Source organism: Gopherus evgoodei, chromosome 15 (genome assembly GCF_007399415.2).
Source record: "Gopherus evgoodei ecotype Sinaloan lineage chromosome 15, rGopEvg1_v1.p, whole genome shotgun sequence".
Taxonomy (NCBI): Eukaryota; Metazoa; Chordata; order Testudines; family Testudinidae; genus Gopherus; species Gopherus evgoodei.
In genome coordinates this window covers 7351647-7369396 of record NC_044336.1, presented here as the reverse complement: position 1 = coordinate 7369396, position 17750 = coordinate 7351647, and the positions used below count along the sequence as shown (strand labels likewise).

At 61.1% G+C, this 17750-nt stretch overlaps 1 protein-coding gene across 2 annotated transcripts in view; it reads right to left on the bottom strand.

The window, feature by feature from the left end:
• Positions 1 to 2716: 2716 nt before the first annotated feature.
• Positions 2717 to 17750, bottom strand: part of USP43 (ubiquitin specific peptidase 43) — a 200862-nt gene continuing 185828 nt past the window's right edge. For both annotated transcript variants that reach the window (XM_030534619.1, XM_030534617.1), the window contains exons 10-15: positions 11835 to 11912; positions 10504 to 10633; positions 9719 to 10067; positions 8605 to 8763; positions 6371 to 6529; positions 2717 to 4322 (exon numbers count right to left, since the gene is read on the bottom strand). In XM_030534619.1, coding sequence (XP_030390479.1) covers positions 3202 to 4322; positions 6371 to 6529; positions 8605 to 8763; positions 9719 to 10067; positions 10504 to 10633; positions 11835 to 11912 — 1996 coding nt within the window. In that variant the 3' untranslated portion in view covers positions 2717 to 3201. The remainder of the gene's footprint in view (positions 4323 to 6370; positions 6530 to 8604; positions 8764 to 9718; positions 10068 to 10503; positions 10634 to 11834; positions 11913 to 17750) is intronic.

The following is a 17750-nucleotide window of genomic DNA, read 5'->3' as shown; positions in this document are numbered from 1 at the left end:
TCCCCGCCTGAGAAGTACAGGGGCTCAGTCGGTACCTTCCTGGCGCTCAGCGCCCTGAGCCGTGTATGGCATTGCTCCAGCGTGATGGTTGTGGGTGACACCATCACTCCCCAGGCACTGTGGACCTCTTGGCCAGGCGGGAGACCAAGCTTGGCCAGGCGGGAGACAGAACTGCCCAGAGACCAACCCAAGGCTGTACCTGGAACTGGCCCAGTCCAAACCGTCCCACTACGTGCCAGGCGTCCCGCTCGGTCATAGAGAGCAGTGTGCCAAAGGCGACCAGGCCACTGCCCTGCCCAGAACACACATTCCTCCAAGGGGCGCGATGAGCCGCAGCTTCTGCGTCTGAGGGCCATGAGCCGCTCTCTCACCTGTGCCGCCCACTGCCTCAGCCAGGCTGGCTGGCACATGCTGGGCAGCTACTTCCCTTATAAACTAGCCCCCCCCCCCGAATTCAAAACGGGGCTAAAGTTGTCATGACCCCTTTGCTCCCTAAGCCCTCACATCCATCCCCTGCCTGCCTCAACCTCCAACTGCTCCCTGAGCCCATCCACCATCCGTCCCCTGCTGCCCTCACCCCCAACTACTCCCTGAGCCCTCCCATCCGTCCCCTGCCTGCCCCCACCCCCAAAGCACCCTGAGCCCCCACATCCGTCCCCTGCCTGCCCCCACCCCCAACCACTCCGTGAGTCCACCCCATCCATCCCCTGCTGTCCCCACGCCCAAAGTGCTCTGACCCCCCCCATCCATCCCCTGCCTGCTCTGACCCCAAGCCACTCCCTGAGACCCCTCCATCCAGCCCCCACCCCCAAAGCACCGAGTCCATCCGTCCCCTGCCTGCTCCCAACTCCCCATTGCTCTCTGAGACCCCCTCATCCATTCCCTGCCTGCCCCGCCCCCAAAGCACCTTGAGCCTCCCATCCATCCCACCTGCCCCCACCTCCCAACTCCCCGAGCCCCCTCATCCATCCCCTCCCTGCCCCCAACCCCCCCCATTGATGAGTCATGCCTGCCCCTTCCAACCCTTCATGTTGCTCCCAGATACCTCGATTATCACCTGCCTGTCCCCCAACCCTGCCCCACTCCCTGAGCCCCCAAGCCTGGCCCCCCAATCGCTCCCTAGCCATCCCTTGCCTGCCCCCTCCAACCTCCATCTCTCCCTGAGCCCCCCCATCTCCAGCCCCCATCGCTCCCTGAGCCTCATCCATCTCTAGCCTGCCCTTCAATCACTCCATCAGCCCCCCCCCCCTCCATCTTCAGTCCCCAGTTGCTCCCTGACCCATAGGAGGGCAGTCCTGGGCTGGCTGAGCCAGGGTCGCCCTCTGTTTGGACATCCAGCTAGCCCATTAGTCAGCCCTCCTTGCCACTGGGCCCCATAGAGCTGGGACAGCCCAGCGATGAGGAGCGCTCAGCCGGGGAGCAGGACTGTTTGTTTTCCCTCTGCTCCGGCCTTTCCTGGAGGCACATGCGGGGCGGGATCTTTAGCGCTGGGCCCTGCCATCATGGTGAGACCTCTGGCCTCGGGGGGAAGGGGGGGGGGCAGGGGCCTGCAGCAGCAGCCCTGTGGGTTGAAGAGCGAAGCTGTGGCCAGCTGGAGAGCAGAGCAGGTGACGCCAGAGTCCTTGGCAAGGGCTGGCATTCAGCTTGGGGCACAGTGTCACTCCAGCAAAGCACCCCTGCCCGTCACTGTGGGCCTGTGACTGCCAGTCTGCTGCCCTTCCTCCTCCCAGAGCCCCCCCCCGCCAAACTGAATGGGGCTATGCCTGGAGCACAGTGCTGCCTGCCTGGTCCTTTGCTCGCCCCGCCACTCCTCTGACAGCACCTCAAACACCCATGGCACCATAAAGTGACATCCTCAGGCCCTTACCCAGCCGCTGGTCTAGACACCCTGTGCGCGGGCAAGCGCTAGCCAAGGGGCAAGGCCCTGTGTGTGTGTCTCTGCGGCCCTGCCCCTCGGGGTGTCATTCAGCCCAATGCCCACAGGGTGTAACTCACCAACGGGATCATTCATACGTCCTGTGCACTTGGGGGGGGGGGGTCAGTGAGCCATGGGCCAGAGGCACTGGGTCAGTCACACGGCGGGGGGGGGGGGGGTGCCAAGAGCCAGTGATACACAGGGGCTGGGGCGCAAAAGAGGGTCAGTGACACATGAGGTATGTGGGGTGGGCAGATACAGATGGGACACTGGGGGTCAGTGACAGGGCGTGCAGGGCGCTGGGTGGGGTCAGTGACAAGGAGCACAGAGCATTGGTAAGGTCAGGGACACACAGGGCAGAGGCGCTGGGGGTCTCAGCAACAAGGGGGACAGGGTGCTGGGGGGCTCAGTGACAAGAGGAACAGGGCATTGGGGGTCATTGACAAGGGGCACAGGGCGCTGGGGGCATCCGTGACACATGGGGCACAGGTGCTGGGGGGGGTCAGTGACAGGGGGTGCAGGGTGCTGGGGGTGTGTGTGTGGGGTCAGTGATACATGGGGCATAGGAGATTCAAGCTTTGAGGGTTTATCTGACAATCTCCAGAGTGCAGGAACTTCCCAACCTGGGCAGCGTCAGCCCAAGAAGCAGACAGACGTTTGGCCCCTCCAGAGGGCCCCCCCCGCAGGGCTCTCTCCCCACAGGAACCACTGCCCAAAGTCCCCGGCTCAGTGCTTGTTTGATACGGCTTTAATAGAAAGCTCTGCAAAACCCCAGCGTCTGCGGCCAGCCAGGCCCCCGCATACAAAAGCTCAGTAGAAGACTTTATTATTGCATAGACCTTGGTGCGTAAATGATCCCCTGCTTCTCCCCTTCCATCCCCATCCCGTCCTTGGTACGAAAAATAGTCGCCTTTTACAAAACAAAAAGCATCATTGATGCTGAGTGAATAAAACTCTCTCTACGTATAGAATAAATACTCTTCGTCTGCTCTCCCCGCCGCTCGTCCCCCGCCCCCGATCTCAGCAGCCCTGCACTGGCTGCCGTCCTATTAAGGCATGGATTGTGCAGGGAGCCCAGGCATCAGCGGCGCAGCACGAGACAGCTCCCTTAGCAATCCTAGGGAAGGAGAATGGGACTCAGCACCAGCGGGACGCGGGAACCCAGAGATCAGACCAACGTGGTCTGAGGGAAATCACAGCCCCTTGCAGCCTCCCGCTGGGTTTGTCCATGTCCTCTCTCCGACCCTGGTTGCCGCCCTCGTCCTCCAGCCCCCAGCAGCTCCGGGTTAGAAGCTGGATTCAGGCACTGGTTTCTTCCTGCCCAGGGAGGCCGTGTGGTACTTGACCCTCTGCAAGGTGCCATAAGCCACCTTCTCCAGTGGCACGCTGCGGCTGTGCTGGTGGCCGCTGCTGCCGTTTTTGTAGAGGGAGGCCGATCTGCGCAGCGCCCAGTCAGCCTTGCTGTGGATGCTGGCGGAGCTCTGCGAGCGCTTGATGTCCACCTCGGACCGGCTGATCCTCCCGTTAGCCTGGCCCTCCTTGCCCCGCCGGCCCAGTGTGCCGTTGGCCCTGCCCTCGCTGATGACGCTCAGGGTGCCGTTGGAGAGGGATGTCCGAGAGGAGCCCATGGCTGGTGCCGAGGCGTGGGGCCATTCCGGCTCGTCAGGCCGTTTGGGCTCCTTCTTCAGGAAGCCAGCCCTGAAGATGGTGAACTTCCCTTCCGGCTGCTTCTCGGCCTCGGGATCCCTGTCCCTGCCGTGCTCCCCGGCCTTGGCGGGGGTTCTTTGGTCGGGGTCCCCGTCCCTGCCCGGTGCCCCTCTGGCCCTCAGGGAGTGCTGTGGGTGGGGCAGGGTACCCATGTGGGCCGCCCCATTGGAGCTCACTTTGCTCCCATTGGTCTTTGGCTCCTCAGCTCTCCGGGGGGCCCCCGCGTTGATGGGCAGTTCCAGCTTCTTGGATGTCCTCTGCGGCTGGCCCGCCTCCTCTTTTGGTTTGCTGCTCCTCTTCAGGGTCCCAGCCATCTCGGTGGCTGGCAGTGCTTTCCCGTGGCTCTCTGCAGCACCCCCCACAGCACCTGGGGAATTCCCACTTGCCCTACCAGCCCCGCCGGCCCCTGGGTCCTTCCCAGCCGCGGCCGGGTTCAGCGGAGCCCTCGCCGGCACCGGGGTGTTCTCGCTGCCCCCTGTCATGAGGGGGACGATGGACTCGTTAGTGTACCGGGGCCTGCGCCCAGATTCCAGGTACTCCACCAGCTCCCCGGAAGCAGCCTGCGGCCTGTCTCTGGCGGCAAAGGACCAGCGGAGGGGCACTGGCTTGGTGGCCCCCAGTCTGGTCTTGGTGGGGGACACTTTCATACTGATGCTGCGGCCCTGAATGCCGCGCACCAGGGGCCTCGACTCAAAGCCTCCTGCAAGAGAAACACAGGCAGGTTGGCGGGAGCCCCCGAGAGCAGAGAGGAGCTGCATGCTGCCCTTGCGGGGCATCTGGGGCCAGTTCGGGCTGGACACAGCTCCCACCAGTGCCGCTGGAGCTGTCCAGGAGTGGCCAAGGGCAGGATCTGGCTGGCAGTGTGAGCTAGTAGCTAGCGACTTTGGCCAGTGAATCAGGTGACCTGGGTTCTAGTTAGGGTTGCCAACTTTCTAATCATACAAAACCAACCCCCCTTGCCCCACCCCTCCTGAGCCGCTGCCGCTTCTCCAAGGCCCCTCCTCCACTCGCTTCATCCCCCTCCCTCTGTCGCTCTCCCCCACCCTCACTCACTTTCACCAGTCTAGGGCAGAGGATTGGGGTCTGGGAGAGGGATGAGGTCTCCAGCTGGAGGTGTGAGCTCTGGGGTGGTGCTGGGGAGGAGGGGTTTGGGGTGCAGGAGGGGGTGCAGGGTGTGGGTTCCGGGAGGGAGCTTAGGTGTGGGATGGGACTCTGGGCTGGGGCAGAAGTTTGGGTGTGGGAGGGGGTGCAGGGTCCCAGCAGCACTTACCACAGCTCTCAGGAAGCGGCCACCAGGTCCCTACATCCCCTAGGCACATGGGCGGCCAGGAAGGCTCTGTGCTCTGCTCTTGCACCTGCAGGCGCCGCCCCCGCAGATCCCTTTCTGGTCAAAAACCAGACACTTGGCAACCCTAGTTCTAGTCCCGGTGCAACCTTGGGTAAGTCACTTCCTGTCTCTGTTTCTCCCCTACTCTTTGTCCATCTAGTCCTTTTCCTTTGGGCAGGGCCTGTCTCTCACTGAATGTCCAGCACCTAGCGCACTGGGACTGGGGACACACAGACAATGCTTATGATGAGGGCGGGGTCCCAAGAACCGGCTGAATGGCCAGTCCTGAATGTTGCCTCTGGTGGCCCCATGTGCCACTGAAATCCACCAGCACATTGGCCAGCGTAGGGGACGTGCCAGTGCACCTTTGGCCAGCTGTAACTGGTGCATTTGACCAGCAGGTGGCGCTCCGGAGGGACATTCAGCTGGATGAACCTGCCCCGCCATGTGGGGGAGCACAGCCCCTTATGGGCAGGGCTAGAGCCCAGGCATCTGCTTGTGGGGCAGGCCGGGGAGGGGGGGGACTGTTCTCAGCTTGCCGTGGGGCTAGGCGGCAGAGGTTAACCCCATGTGCGCCAGGAGCACGTTGGCTCCGAGCTTCCTGGCTTGAGTCTGTTGCCAAGTGCGGCCAAGCTCAGGATGCAGGGAGACTCGCAAGTTCTGGCCTTCGGGGGTGGGGGGAGCTAGAAGACAGGGCCCCTCAAGGCTCCTGCCCCCCCAAGGGTGAATAAATGGAGCCCGCCAGCTTGGCCTGGGTCCATCCCCCTGCCTTTTAACCCACACCTGGGGGGTTTGGGGGCCTGATCTGTGATACCTGGGGGCTGGTGGCACTGAAATGACCGAAGTAGAAGTTCACCTGGCCCCCACCCAGCTCCCTGCGAACCTGATTGTGACCCCCCCTTGCCACCCCATCCCTCGGGCCCCTTCCCTTTCCCTGCCCCATGCCACCAGCCTTGCTGCCCTGCTGGTCCACTTCTTCCACGACTGCCCCTTCTTCTGTGCCACCCCCAGTGAATGGGCCGCTCTTCCCCTGCCGCTGGGCTGGGCTCTCCTCCGGGAGACCCCTCAGGCTGTGAGGCCAAGCAAAGACCAGCTGACCCAGCCAGGCTGTGTAGGGGGTTACGGGGAAAGAGCACCTGGAGGGAAACAAACTGGCTCCTGGGCTCAAAATGTCCTGTCATGTCCAGGCACAGCCTGACACCCTGCACCTAGCACTGCATGGTGCCCCCTTCCCCAGTGCCAGTGAGTCAATTGCCCTGGCTCCCCCCGGCACAGCCCAGAGTCCTGCGCTGCAAAGCTCTTGGGGCCGAATCCTGCTCTGCGACCCGACAGACCCCTGCAGGGGAGTCAGGGGGGAGGACTCAAGTGGCAGGGCAGAGCACCGGCTGCCCAGCCCCAGGGGTCACAGCAATACCACAGACCTTTCTCCTGGCTGGCTGCAGCGTTGAGGAAGACGGGCGAGTTGGGGACCTTCGGGAGGGAGGGGCAGGCTGTGGAGCTCCGGGACACCAGGCTCTCCCTTTTGCTGCTCCCGCTGAGCCGTGAGAGCCAGTGATCCGACACAGAGGAGCTGGTGGAGCCTGCAGGGGGAATCCAGACAGGTGCATTACTGGGGCACAGACGCAATGGGGCGCTGGGGGTGCAGCAAGGCAGGTGACAACAAAATGCGCAAAGCAGCCAGCTCCAGCCCCTGTCCCCCTGCCCTGGCAATGAGCAATCACTGGGATGGAGCTGTCCACAGCTACAGCCTACAGCTCCCAGGGGCCTCCCTTGCTAGTGAGCCGCTGCCTGAAGGTTCCTCCCTGGTCCCCTTTGGGTGCAGAGTGGGGCCCTCCATGCACCCTTCATGCTGGGATCCCCAGGGAGCCATCTGGTGGGGGGATGCTGATGCTGGGGAAGGAGAGATCTTCATGCAGAGGTGCCACAGGTTAGGTAGCCAGGTGTCACCGTGGCTTTTGTTGCATTTTGGAGCAAGTGTCAGTAGAGGGAGCCCATTAGCCATTATATAACTGTGCTGGCCCAGCCGGAGTCAGGATGGGTTGGTCCTATGCCCACCCCAGAGGCCAATGGTACCCTGACCTGGGCCTGTTAGGCTCACAGAGCTAGGGTGGCACGCCCCTGACCCATGATCCAAGCTGCGAGTCCCACCAGGGTCTTGTGGGAAGCCAGCCCACCCATTCCAGCCATGTTCTTCGGTGCCAGCGGCAGTCCCTGCAGTGCCCGTTCCCAGGAGGCAGGCGGCCAGCTGGCTCTCACCCCAGCCGACGTCTCCAAAATGGGCCGGGGTGCTGGGAGCCCAGCGTGAAGCACTGAGGGCTTCATTTCCCCTGCAGCTCCGAATGAGGCCCGTGGAGCTGTGGATGCTCAGCACCTTGGAAAATCAGGCCCTCAGGGTCTCTTCTCGGGCACCCCAAAACCAAAGCACCTAAGCTCAGTGGCCGCTGGTAATAATACATAAAATGTGCATGTGCCTTAAGGTGCAATTACAAGCAGCAGTCACAGAGAGGCAGCACAAATAGGACAGCGCAATTAACATGCCACAACAGACTAGTAATTTGCAAGGATCTCAGAGAAAATACAGCCTCTGTCAAACGAGAGTGTACTCTCTTAGGAGGGGTGTGTGTATGTGAGAGAGAGAGAGAGAGAGAATGTGTGTCTGTGTGTGCGCTTTGTGGCTGTGTGAGAATGCATGTGCCTGTGTAAGTGGGTGTATGCTGACTGTGCGTGCACGGAGGTGGGTGGGGGTGTGATGTGCTTTGCCACTGTGTGTGTGTGTAGGTGTGTGTGCATGTGCTGTGATTTTGTGCATGTGTAAATGTGCGTGCATGTGCTTTGTGACTGACTGTGTGTAGATGTGTCCACATGCTTTGTGATTGCGCGTGTGCGTGCAAGAGAGCCAGAGCATTCAGCGAACGCCCCTCGTGAATTGTCCTTTCCCTCCTGCTGGCTACTCCACACTGGAGTGGCTCAGCAGGATTCAGCTCCTGGCTGATCGTGTTAAAGCCAGAACGGTGTCACAGTGCTGGCCCCACAGAGCCCAGGGGGATGGGCCCCAAGGACCCCTCTGATGGGGCAGTCTATGGGTGAGACTCAGCAATGTACTTGTCACAGACAACACTAGGCTGAATGTGGGGAGTGGATTGGCCTGCTGGTGCCAATGGCTGTGATTTCCACCCACCCTCCTGGGGACGTCTACAGGGCACAGGAGGGTTTGATGCAGCCTGTGTAGCCACAGCCACAGCTGGCACGGGTAACAAGAGCAGTGCAGCCACAGCCACATGGACATGAGCAGTGGCTAGTGACCAGCGTGCACGATCCCGTGCCCATGGCCATGTGGCCGGGTCTGCGCCGCTATTGTTACCCGTGCTAGTTAGAGGAAAGCAATCACAGACAGCTCTCCGCGCACAGTTGCCCCTGGCTGGCAAGGCAGACACTCCCTCCCAGAGGTGGATGGGCTAACGATAGGCCAGGCTCTGGCCCCCCAGCACTCGCATGGAAGCAGACCCTGGAACTACTCTGCCAAGGGCGTTCCTACCGGGGAGCCAGGGTGCGGCGCCTGCCTTTTGCCTAAAGCCAGCCCGGAGTGGACTAGGCCTGGCGACCCGCAGCAGCACGTCCCCGTGGGCGAGCACAGACGGCAGGGGCACAGGCCCACCTTGCACGGAGCTGCTGGCTGACCAGCTGGGGATGACGTTCCTTCGCTGGTAGAAGAGGATGTAGGCGCCCCGGGTGCTGACCTCGTCCTCCTGGACCGGCTCTACAGAGCTGTCATCGTAGCTGTACCAGCGGCCGTCCAGAGAGTTCCTGCAGTAGGCTGGGGCAGAGCACAGCTGTGCTTAGGAAGGGAGCTCATGAACTGCACGAGGGGCGGAGACGGGGCCCTGGGGGTGCCAGGCTTGGGGTTCAGTCCAGCCCCGCCAGGGTGGAATCCCATCAGCCTGCATCGCTGGCGGGGCCCGTCTGGCTGAGGTCCACCCTCCGCCCAGCCTGAGACTAAAACCGCTGTGAGAGGTTGCCAGGCAGAAGGCAATTTGCCAGCTAGGGCTGGGCCAGCCCAGCTGTTCCAAGGCCCTCTACAGGTAGCGTCACCTCCGAGGTTCAATCACCGCAGCCAGACAGGACTTCCAGTGTCCTTCCCCCACCCAAAGCCAGGCGCCTCCAGCTGCACAGCGCCCCCCCAGCACCAAACTGGGGCATGATTAGTACCAGCACGGGGTGAATAGTGCCCTGGTGCAGTCACTCATGTACTGCCCACCCCGCATGGCATCCAAGTGCACTCATTGGCATAGTGCCCACCCTTTATGGCACCCTGGTGCACTCACCCGTGTAGCGCCTGCCCCACACTGCGCTGAGGTGTATTTATCCACTGCACCCCGGTGCACTCACCTACGTAGCGCCTGCCCCACACTGCACCCTGGTGCACTCACCAATGACACCCCAGTGCACTCACCCATGTAGCACCGGCCCCACACCGCAACCCGGTGCACTCACCCACGTAGTGCCCGCCCAACACTGCACCCCGGTGCACTCAGCCATGTTCTGCACAGCGCCGTGGTGGACTCACCCGTGAAGCACCCGCCCCACACTGTGCCCTGGTGCATTCACCCATGTTGTGCTCACCCTGCATGGCACCCTGGTGCACTCACTAGCGAAGTGCCTGCCCCACATGGTGCCCTGGTGCACTTACCAATGAAGTGCCTACCCCACATGCTGCCGTGGTGCACTTACCAGCAAAGTGTCCACCCTGCATTGTGCCCTGGTACACTCACCAGTGTAGTGTCCGCCCTGCATGCTGCCGTGGTGGTTGCAGACGGCGTACAGGTCGTAGAGCGAGTCGAGCTGGGAGCTCTCGTGGAGGTACGGCAGCTGCTTCCATGTCGCCCGTGGGCCCAGGGCCTGTGTCCCGGCCTGGCTCCTCTTGGCCACATGGGGCGCCATGTTGAGGCCACAGAGGGGGAAGCGGACAAGGGTGGAGAGCTTGGTCCGGCGCTCCCCTACCTGGCGGAACCTCTTCAGGTGGATGATGAGGATGTCGGGCAGTGTCCACAGGCTCAGCTTCACCACGCCCTGCTGCAGCACCTGGCAGTGGGGGCACCTCCAGGCGTCATCGGGGGCCAGCTGGGGACACAAGACATCATGCCCCAGGCAAGGCTAGGGTTAGCATGGCCCCAGGAACTGGCCTGGCCATGCCCCCATGCCCATGGGGAGGGCACTGGGCACCTGGTGCTGCTGCGCCATCCCTCCAGCAGGATAGGTCCAGTGGGGCCTGCGACCTGAGTCTGGGCTGGGGGGAAGCACAGTCCCCAGTGCCTTGCCTGCCCTGGCTCGGGCTCAGAGAGGAAGGCTGGGGTTCCCCTCGCAGCGTGCGGTGGGCTCTCCCTTCCCTTTGTTCCTGTCCTCCTGCCAGCCCCAGCTGGGCAGCTGGATCCATGCCCTGGGGTGCTCTGCTGTCAGCCCAGCACCTGTCCCTACCCCGCCAGCTCCAGTGCCCCAGCACAAAGGGCAACAGCAGGCCCAGGGTACATGACCAGACCCTGCCCTGCATGGCACGTACCTGCTCCTCCTTGGTGTAGAGCTGGAAGCACTCATCCAGGGTGCAGCTGTGCTGCTGCTGATGGGCCTGCTGCTGCAGCCGGACGCTCTCGGTGTCCTGCACCACCTCCTCCTGGATGCTGCCAAACAGACTGCAAAGGTGGGAGAGGAACTTGGAGGGAGGCAGTACCCACACGATGGCATCTGGGCATTGCTATCCACGGGCTGGGGCTCCAATCACCTTGACACAGCATGACAGTAGACAGCAACTGTCCTGCTTTTTCCCAAGCCAGCCTATGGTATTTGTCACCCTACCCTGAGGCAGTGAGTTCCACAGGTTGAGTTATAGTAAGACCTGTCCTAAGTGACCACTTAAGGGATTGGCATGTTGGTTGCCTGGCAGAGGTGGCCCTCTATTAAAGGCAGGGCAGTTCTCTCCCTAGTGGACAATACTGTCCAGTACAGGGGCTTGAAGTTAGGCACCTAGGCTAATATATTCACAAGTGCCAGCGACTTGGGGGCCCCAACCTGAGATGCCTTAAAGGGGCCTGATTTTCAGACACTACTGAGCCGCCACACTCTGAAACTCAGCCCCCTTTTAGGTGTCTCAAGTTGGCCCCCCCAAAATCACTCCCCAGGCTTGAAAACCTTGGCTCAAACTCTGTATTTCGGCACCTAATCAAGTGGCTGGATCTTCACACGTGCTGAGCACCGGCAACCCCATTGGTGTCACGGGCGCTGTTGGGCACTCAGCCGTCTATTAGGATGAAGTGCCATCCCAGGTCCTAGAGCCAGCTATTCTGTGCTCTTTGGTGCAAATCCAGCATTGCTCCACTGAAGGTGCTGCTGTTAAACAGAGTGCATGGACCCTCACTGTCCTGTGCAAACTGCTCACAGCTAACCCTGCTGTACAATGGGGGAGACACAGGCAAGTGATTCTTAGCAGGCCAGATCCTGATGTCCTCACTCGGGCAGAATTCCCAGCAGGACAATGGGGATGGTCCCACTCAGACTTTACTCTGTCCGTCCATGGGGGGTATTCCGAGTGAGGCCGTCAAGGTTGGACCGTTAATACATAAGAGACACTTAAGAGCCCAATGAGTTGGTTCTGATTCTGTTGGGCGAAATACAGAGCCCAGGTCCTTGGCCAGAGGGTGGGCACAAGAGTAAGGCCTGAGGCCACCAGGTGGCTACGGGCCAAACACTGATGAGAAACATAAGGGGCACCAAGACGTTTTTTTCCAGTTGTGTTGACCCTGAGTCTCTGATCCCAGCCTGCGGCACTGAGATGGACCCACTGCCTCTGTGCTCCTGCCACTGCTGGGAACAGGCTCCACGGTGCTGAGGACTCACCGTTCTTTGGCATTTGGGTCCCACTCCACCACCAGCTTCACATGGGGGGGGCCACCTGGGCCGCCAAACTGCAGCGCTCTGCTGGAACAAGGCCAGGCATTAGTGGGAGGGGTCTTGCTCCGGGTCGCAGCTGCCAGCCCAGGCCCAAAGGGAAGCCTGAGGGTTGCTGTATTGACCCTGCTAGTAAGGGCTGATCCCCCATGAGAAAGCAGAGACTTCCCAGAGCCCCTTGGGTGCCGGAGGGGAAGGCCCAGGGCACCACCCCTCACCCACTGTCTTCCCCGCACTGGTGGGGCATGAACCAGGGAAATGGACCAGGCCGGCAGGGCTCAAGCAGCTACAGGTGTTGTCTGGCAGCAAGTTCTCTGTTCCTCCCCCAGGCCCTGCAGCCATCATGTGAGAACCTGCAGGCAGCTCCGTAGGGCACAGAGCATGGCATGGAGCTGCCCTTCCCTTCCCTGTCAGCCCTGGTGCCCTGACCAGCACCATGGCTTGTTAGCAGCTGCCTAGGGCTTCTGCAAAGTCCCTTCTGCACCTTGGGTTGCCAACTTTCTAGTCACACAAAACGGAACACCCTAGCCCCTCCCCTCCATGAGGCCCCGCCCCTTCCCCAGGCCCCGCCCTCTACTCACTACGTTCCCCCTCCCTCGGTGGCTCACTCTCCCCCACCCTCCCTCACTTTCACTGGGCTGGGGCAGGATGTTGGAGTACGGGAGGAGGCGAGGGCTCCAGCTGGAGGTGTGAGTTCCAGGATGGCACCAGAAATGAGGGGTTCAGGGTGGGCTCTGGGTTGGGGCAGGGAGTTGGGGTGCATGAAGAGGTGAGGGCGCTGGCTGGGGGTGCGGGTTCTGGGGTGGGGCAGGAAGGGGATCCAGGCTGGGGGGTGGGGCCAAGGGATTCCGAGTGTGGGAGGGGACTATGGGTTGAGGCAGGGGGTTGGGGTGCAGGAAGGAGTGAGGGCTCTGGGGTGGGGCTGGGATAAGGGGTTCAGGGTGTGGGAAGGGCGCTGGGCTAGGGTAGGGGGTGGAGTGCAGGAGGGGGTGAGGGCTCTGGCTGGAGAAGTGGGCTCCAGAATGGGGCCAGAAATGAGGGGTTCAGGGTGGGCTCTGGGCTTGGGCTGGGAGTTGGGGTGCATGAGGGGGTGAGGGCTCTGGCTGGGGGTGCAGGCTCTGGGGTGGGGTTGGGGATGAGGGGTTTGGAATGCAGGAGGGGGCTCCAGGCTGGGGGGGTGTGGCCAAAGGATTTGGAGTGTGGGAGGGGACTGTGGGTTGAGGCAGGGGGATGGGGTGCAGGAAGGGGTGAGGGCTTTGGGGTGGGGCTGGGATAAGGGGTTCAGGGTGTGGGTGGGCACCCTAGGCTGGGGCAGGGGGTTGAAGTGCAGGAGGGGGTCAGGGCTCCGGCTGGAGGTATGGGCTCCAGAATGGGGCCAGAAATGAGGGGTTCAGGGTGAGCTCCGGGCTGGGGCAAGGAGTTGGGTTGCAGGAGGGGGTGAGGGCTCTGGGGTGGGGCTGGGATGAGGGGTTCAGGGTGTGGGAGGGGGCCCTGGGCTGGGGGAGGGGGTTGGAGTGCAGAGGGGGTGAGGGTTGGGGTGTGGGCTTACCTCAAGCAGCTCCTGGTCAGAGGTGCAGAGGGTCTAAGGCAGGCTGCCTCCCTGTCCTGGCACCGCGCTGCGCGTACCCCAGAAGTAGTCACCAGGTCTGGGTCCTAGTTGGGGGGAGGGGGGAGGCTCCATCCTCCGCTATCACCCTCAGGCACAGACCCCCGCCATCTCCCATTGGCTGGCAGAGCCGGTGCTCTGGGCAGGGGCAGCATGGGCCCTACCCCCGCCTAGGAGCCGGACCTGCTGGCTGCTTCCGGGGCGCAGCACGGTGCCAGGACAGGTAGGGACTAGCCTGCCTGAACACTGCCAACCGGAGCCGCCAGGGTCGCTTTTCGAGCAGATGTTCCAGCCAAAAACCGGACACCTGGTCACCCTATCCCAACTCCGTGGCAGACTGGAGACTGCTGCAGCAAAGGGGCTCCGTACACTGCCAACCTCCCAGACCTCTGCTCTGCCAGCACCATCTCTGGGAAGCTGAAAGGCGGGTTTCCAGCCACAGACGCCAGGCCCCCAGCCTGCTTAGAGACAGATGATCATCTCCAAGGTACTGCTTCTTTAAGGAGCCATCCCAACAACACCCTGACTTCTGGAGGGTCAGTACAGACCCCTTGGCACTTTACACATCACCTGTCAAGGTATACAAAGGAAACTCCTTAGATCAAACACTAATACATTCTCTAGCAGTGTTTTCTTTCTCTGCTCGTCTGTACAAATCAATCTTTTATTTGTCAGTTTGTGTGTGTCCAGCGAACGCAATGGTTGCCAACATTTACTGATAACCATCTAATCCTTCCAACTTTATGGCCAGGCTCACCCAACAGATTGGAGCTGGGACTCGAACCCAGGTCTCCTGAGTCCCTCTCTCACTGGCCCCCACCCTACATCACTTCAGAGAGATCCATCACACAAGCCAGTGTAGCACTGCAGGACCACAATGGTGCTGAAGGGGAACACATGCTGGGTATCATGTAGCCTGATGTCACCGCTTGCATGGCCCCTGGGGTCCTCCTACTCCCTATGCCCTGCCTGTGGTGTCCCAGCATACACACAGAGACTTTAGATAAAAACACCAAATGCCCCTGCTGGAAGGTTGCACTGTAAAGCGACTGTGTTTCTTAGAGTCCAGATGAATAACATCCAGTGACCAAAACCAGAGAGAGACAAATCAGGCTGCTCCCGAAGGCAGCGAGGCTCCACTCACCCACCTTGTTCTAGGCTGGCTCTTCCCAGACTGACTTGGATGACTGACTTCCTGCAGAGCCTTGTAGGCTGCAAGCAGGATAAGGAACGTCCTCTCCACCCAGCTCTTAAAGCACTAGCATGCAATTCCAACAGAGTCCTCAACACACCACGGGGCCCAGTCCTCTTCCCTCACTGTGTGTGTCAGCTCGGCTTTGTGCCTGCTCTAACACTGCTCTCCTCGCCTGCAATGCGGCCCCCAACTCCTGCCCGAATCAACTTTTCCTGCTTTCTGTCCATATCCATCTATCCATCCCCCCACCCATCCTGCATTCGCCACCAGGGTAGCCGATGCCCAAACCCACTCTCCCCTGGACTGCTGTCAGACTGCCAGGGCTTGGAGGCAGGGACCATCTTTGTAAGTTACTGGCACTGCATCAGTGTACAGTAACGTGAAGAAGAGTCATGGGAGATGGATGCATTCAGATGAAGTGCCAGCGAAAGACACATGAAGAGGGAGAAGAAACAGGCTCTTGGGTGGGCAGTGAGAGGCACAGCTTCCTTGCACTGTCAGCTCTCGTAGGTGGGGACCATCTTTTTGTTGTGCCTTTGTGCAGCGCCTGGCACGATAGCGTCCTGATCTGGGACGGGGCCCCCTAAGCACACCCATGGTACCAATAATAATGAATAATAATTATTATCCCGCTGGCTCAGATGCAATGAACCAGCAAGGGGAGTGGTTTATAAATATGCAGCTGGATCCCTTCTACTGGGAGAAGGTGAGGTCTCCGCGAAGTCCAGGCAGGGAGTGATGTGCTGGGGAGACAACTTCCATGGGGCACAGGAGCCGGAGTAAGCAGGCGGCCATCCTGCCTTCTCCACTGTGCCCTGGTCTGGCACGGCTGTGTGACCGGCTGCTGTCACCGACCAGACGAGAATGCCCGGAGCACAGGGGATGCGAGGGCCTGTGTGGGAGCCCTGGTCCGTGCCTATGTTAGTTCTCAGCGAGCTAAAGGCCTGTGCCCCGTCCTCAGGACAGCGGGAGGTGCAGGGCAGGCTCCCACACTAGAAGCTCCAAGCTGCTGTGATGGGGCAGACAGGAGACGGGGAGCAGAGTTGTGGAGAAACCCCGTCTACCACGGCCCCCGAATCACAACGCAGCCCTGACCGGGAAGTAGAGGCTGCAGTGTAATCCCCAGAAGGGCCAGTAGGTGGCAGACTCCTCCCAGACAAGCCGCTTGCTCCATCATCCAAGAGGGAGCTGGCAGGGCGAGCGGGTCCTCTGGGGGTGATGGAGATTTGCTCCCACATCCCGTTGTCAGGAGCAGACCGAGCAGGTGCTCAAGTGCTAGGCCCCATGTGGCCAGGCTGGTTCTGTGCACCCCGTGGCCGCACTTGGAGGAGACTGATGGAGTTTGCACGCAGAGCGTTTGACATGGAAAAGGGGAGCGGAGCCTCTGAAATCCGCTCCCCTCAGCCATGCCCAGCCCCCGTGAGCTAGAGTGACACCCCTCACATTCGCCAGCTGCTCCAGCGGTCCTGAGCCAGCGGCGGGGCCAGGAGAGGGCAGGGAGCCTGGTGGTGTTAGTCCGCGCATGGCACCTTACTGAGCATATTACACAGCTGACAACAGGAGACACAGGACGTGAATGTTCACCTGGAGCCGGAGAGCGAGGCTGCCAGGGATGACTCCTGTCCCACGGGGCTGGGGTTGGCTCCCTGCTCTGGGAGTTGGGATACAGCGTATGGGGAGCGTGGTGCTTGGACCCTGTGTGCTAGGTGAGAACAGCACTCGCTCAAATTTGCCCCGTCCGCTCTCTGTCATGAGGCGGGGAGCCAGGCCAAACCTGAGCCAAACCCCACGGGACAGGAGCTGCTGCTGCTGCTGCTGCTGGGTGATCTCCAGCCCATCACCCGTTGCTCCCGGGCTGCACACCCTGGCTCTGCTGCCAAGCATGACACAGGCTGTGGGTGGGCTGATCTCTGAAATCCCTTAGGAACAGTGACCCAGACCCGAGAACCCCCGAGACAGGGCCCTGCTGCATGAATCCCCTGCTCCCCACCTCCTGGAGAGCGCACGCCTCTCCCTAGCGCACACGAGTCCCGCCTGGCTCTGTCATGGGGACGGGATTGCACACCACATGTCTCCTTGGTGGGGCCGCTGAGGCACAGCATGCAGAGGGAAGCCTGGCCTGACACTGGCGAGGTGCCGATGCCACAGTGATGGGCACATTGGACATGGAGAGCTAGACAGGGCTGCCAGACAAGGAAGACTGGCTTGTCCCCAGTGCAAAATAGCCGCTTGCCTCAGTGCCTGGCAGTGCCTAAGGAGGTTAGCCATTCCATGCAGCCCTGCAAGGCGAGAGCAGCCACAGGTCAGATGACTAACCGGCCACAGGGAGCCAGGGGAGGAAGCCACCTGCATAGTGGGGGCAAGCGGGCAACTTGTCCAGAGGGGAAGGCAGGTCTCGTGGCTGAGGCTCTGGGCTGGGCTTCAGGAGAACAGGATCCAGTTCCTGCCTCTATCTCAACTGGGGCAAGTCATGTCAGCTCTCCAGAGTCCCTGTCCGCAGCTGTACTATGAGGATAATGGTCCTTCATGGGTCTTCCCATCCAGTTTAGACTGTGGGGCAGGGACTGTCTCTCAGTAGGTTTTATGTGCAGCTCCTAGCACGTGGGGCCTGATCTCCATTGATACACACAACCCTGCCTGCTTTTCTTGCTGCTGGAGGCCAGTGTGCATTGCAAGACCCAGCTTGGGGGCACTGGACACACGGCATGGCCAGCAGAAGGCCCTTGGCACTGCACTCCCTGGAGCTTAGCAAGAGAACTGAGTTTTGCCTCATTTGAATTCTCCCCTGAAAGGCTCATCCTCCACCTCCACCTCTGATCCTATCTCCCCGGAGCGTGGCTCCACCACCCTGCAGCCAGCCAGCAACCCCCAGCTGGGCTGCTAGCAACTGTGATTACAATCCCCAAGCCACTCACACACGACCAGCACACGCTGCCAGCACCGAACCTGCGCCCTGCTTCCGAAGAGACTTCAGCCGAACTTTATCAGGGACAGAACCTGAGTTAGGAGGAGGGAGGCATTAATAATTCCTGGGCCCATTTCCAAATGTTCTGTGGGCTGCAGG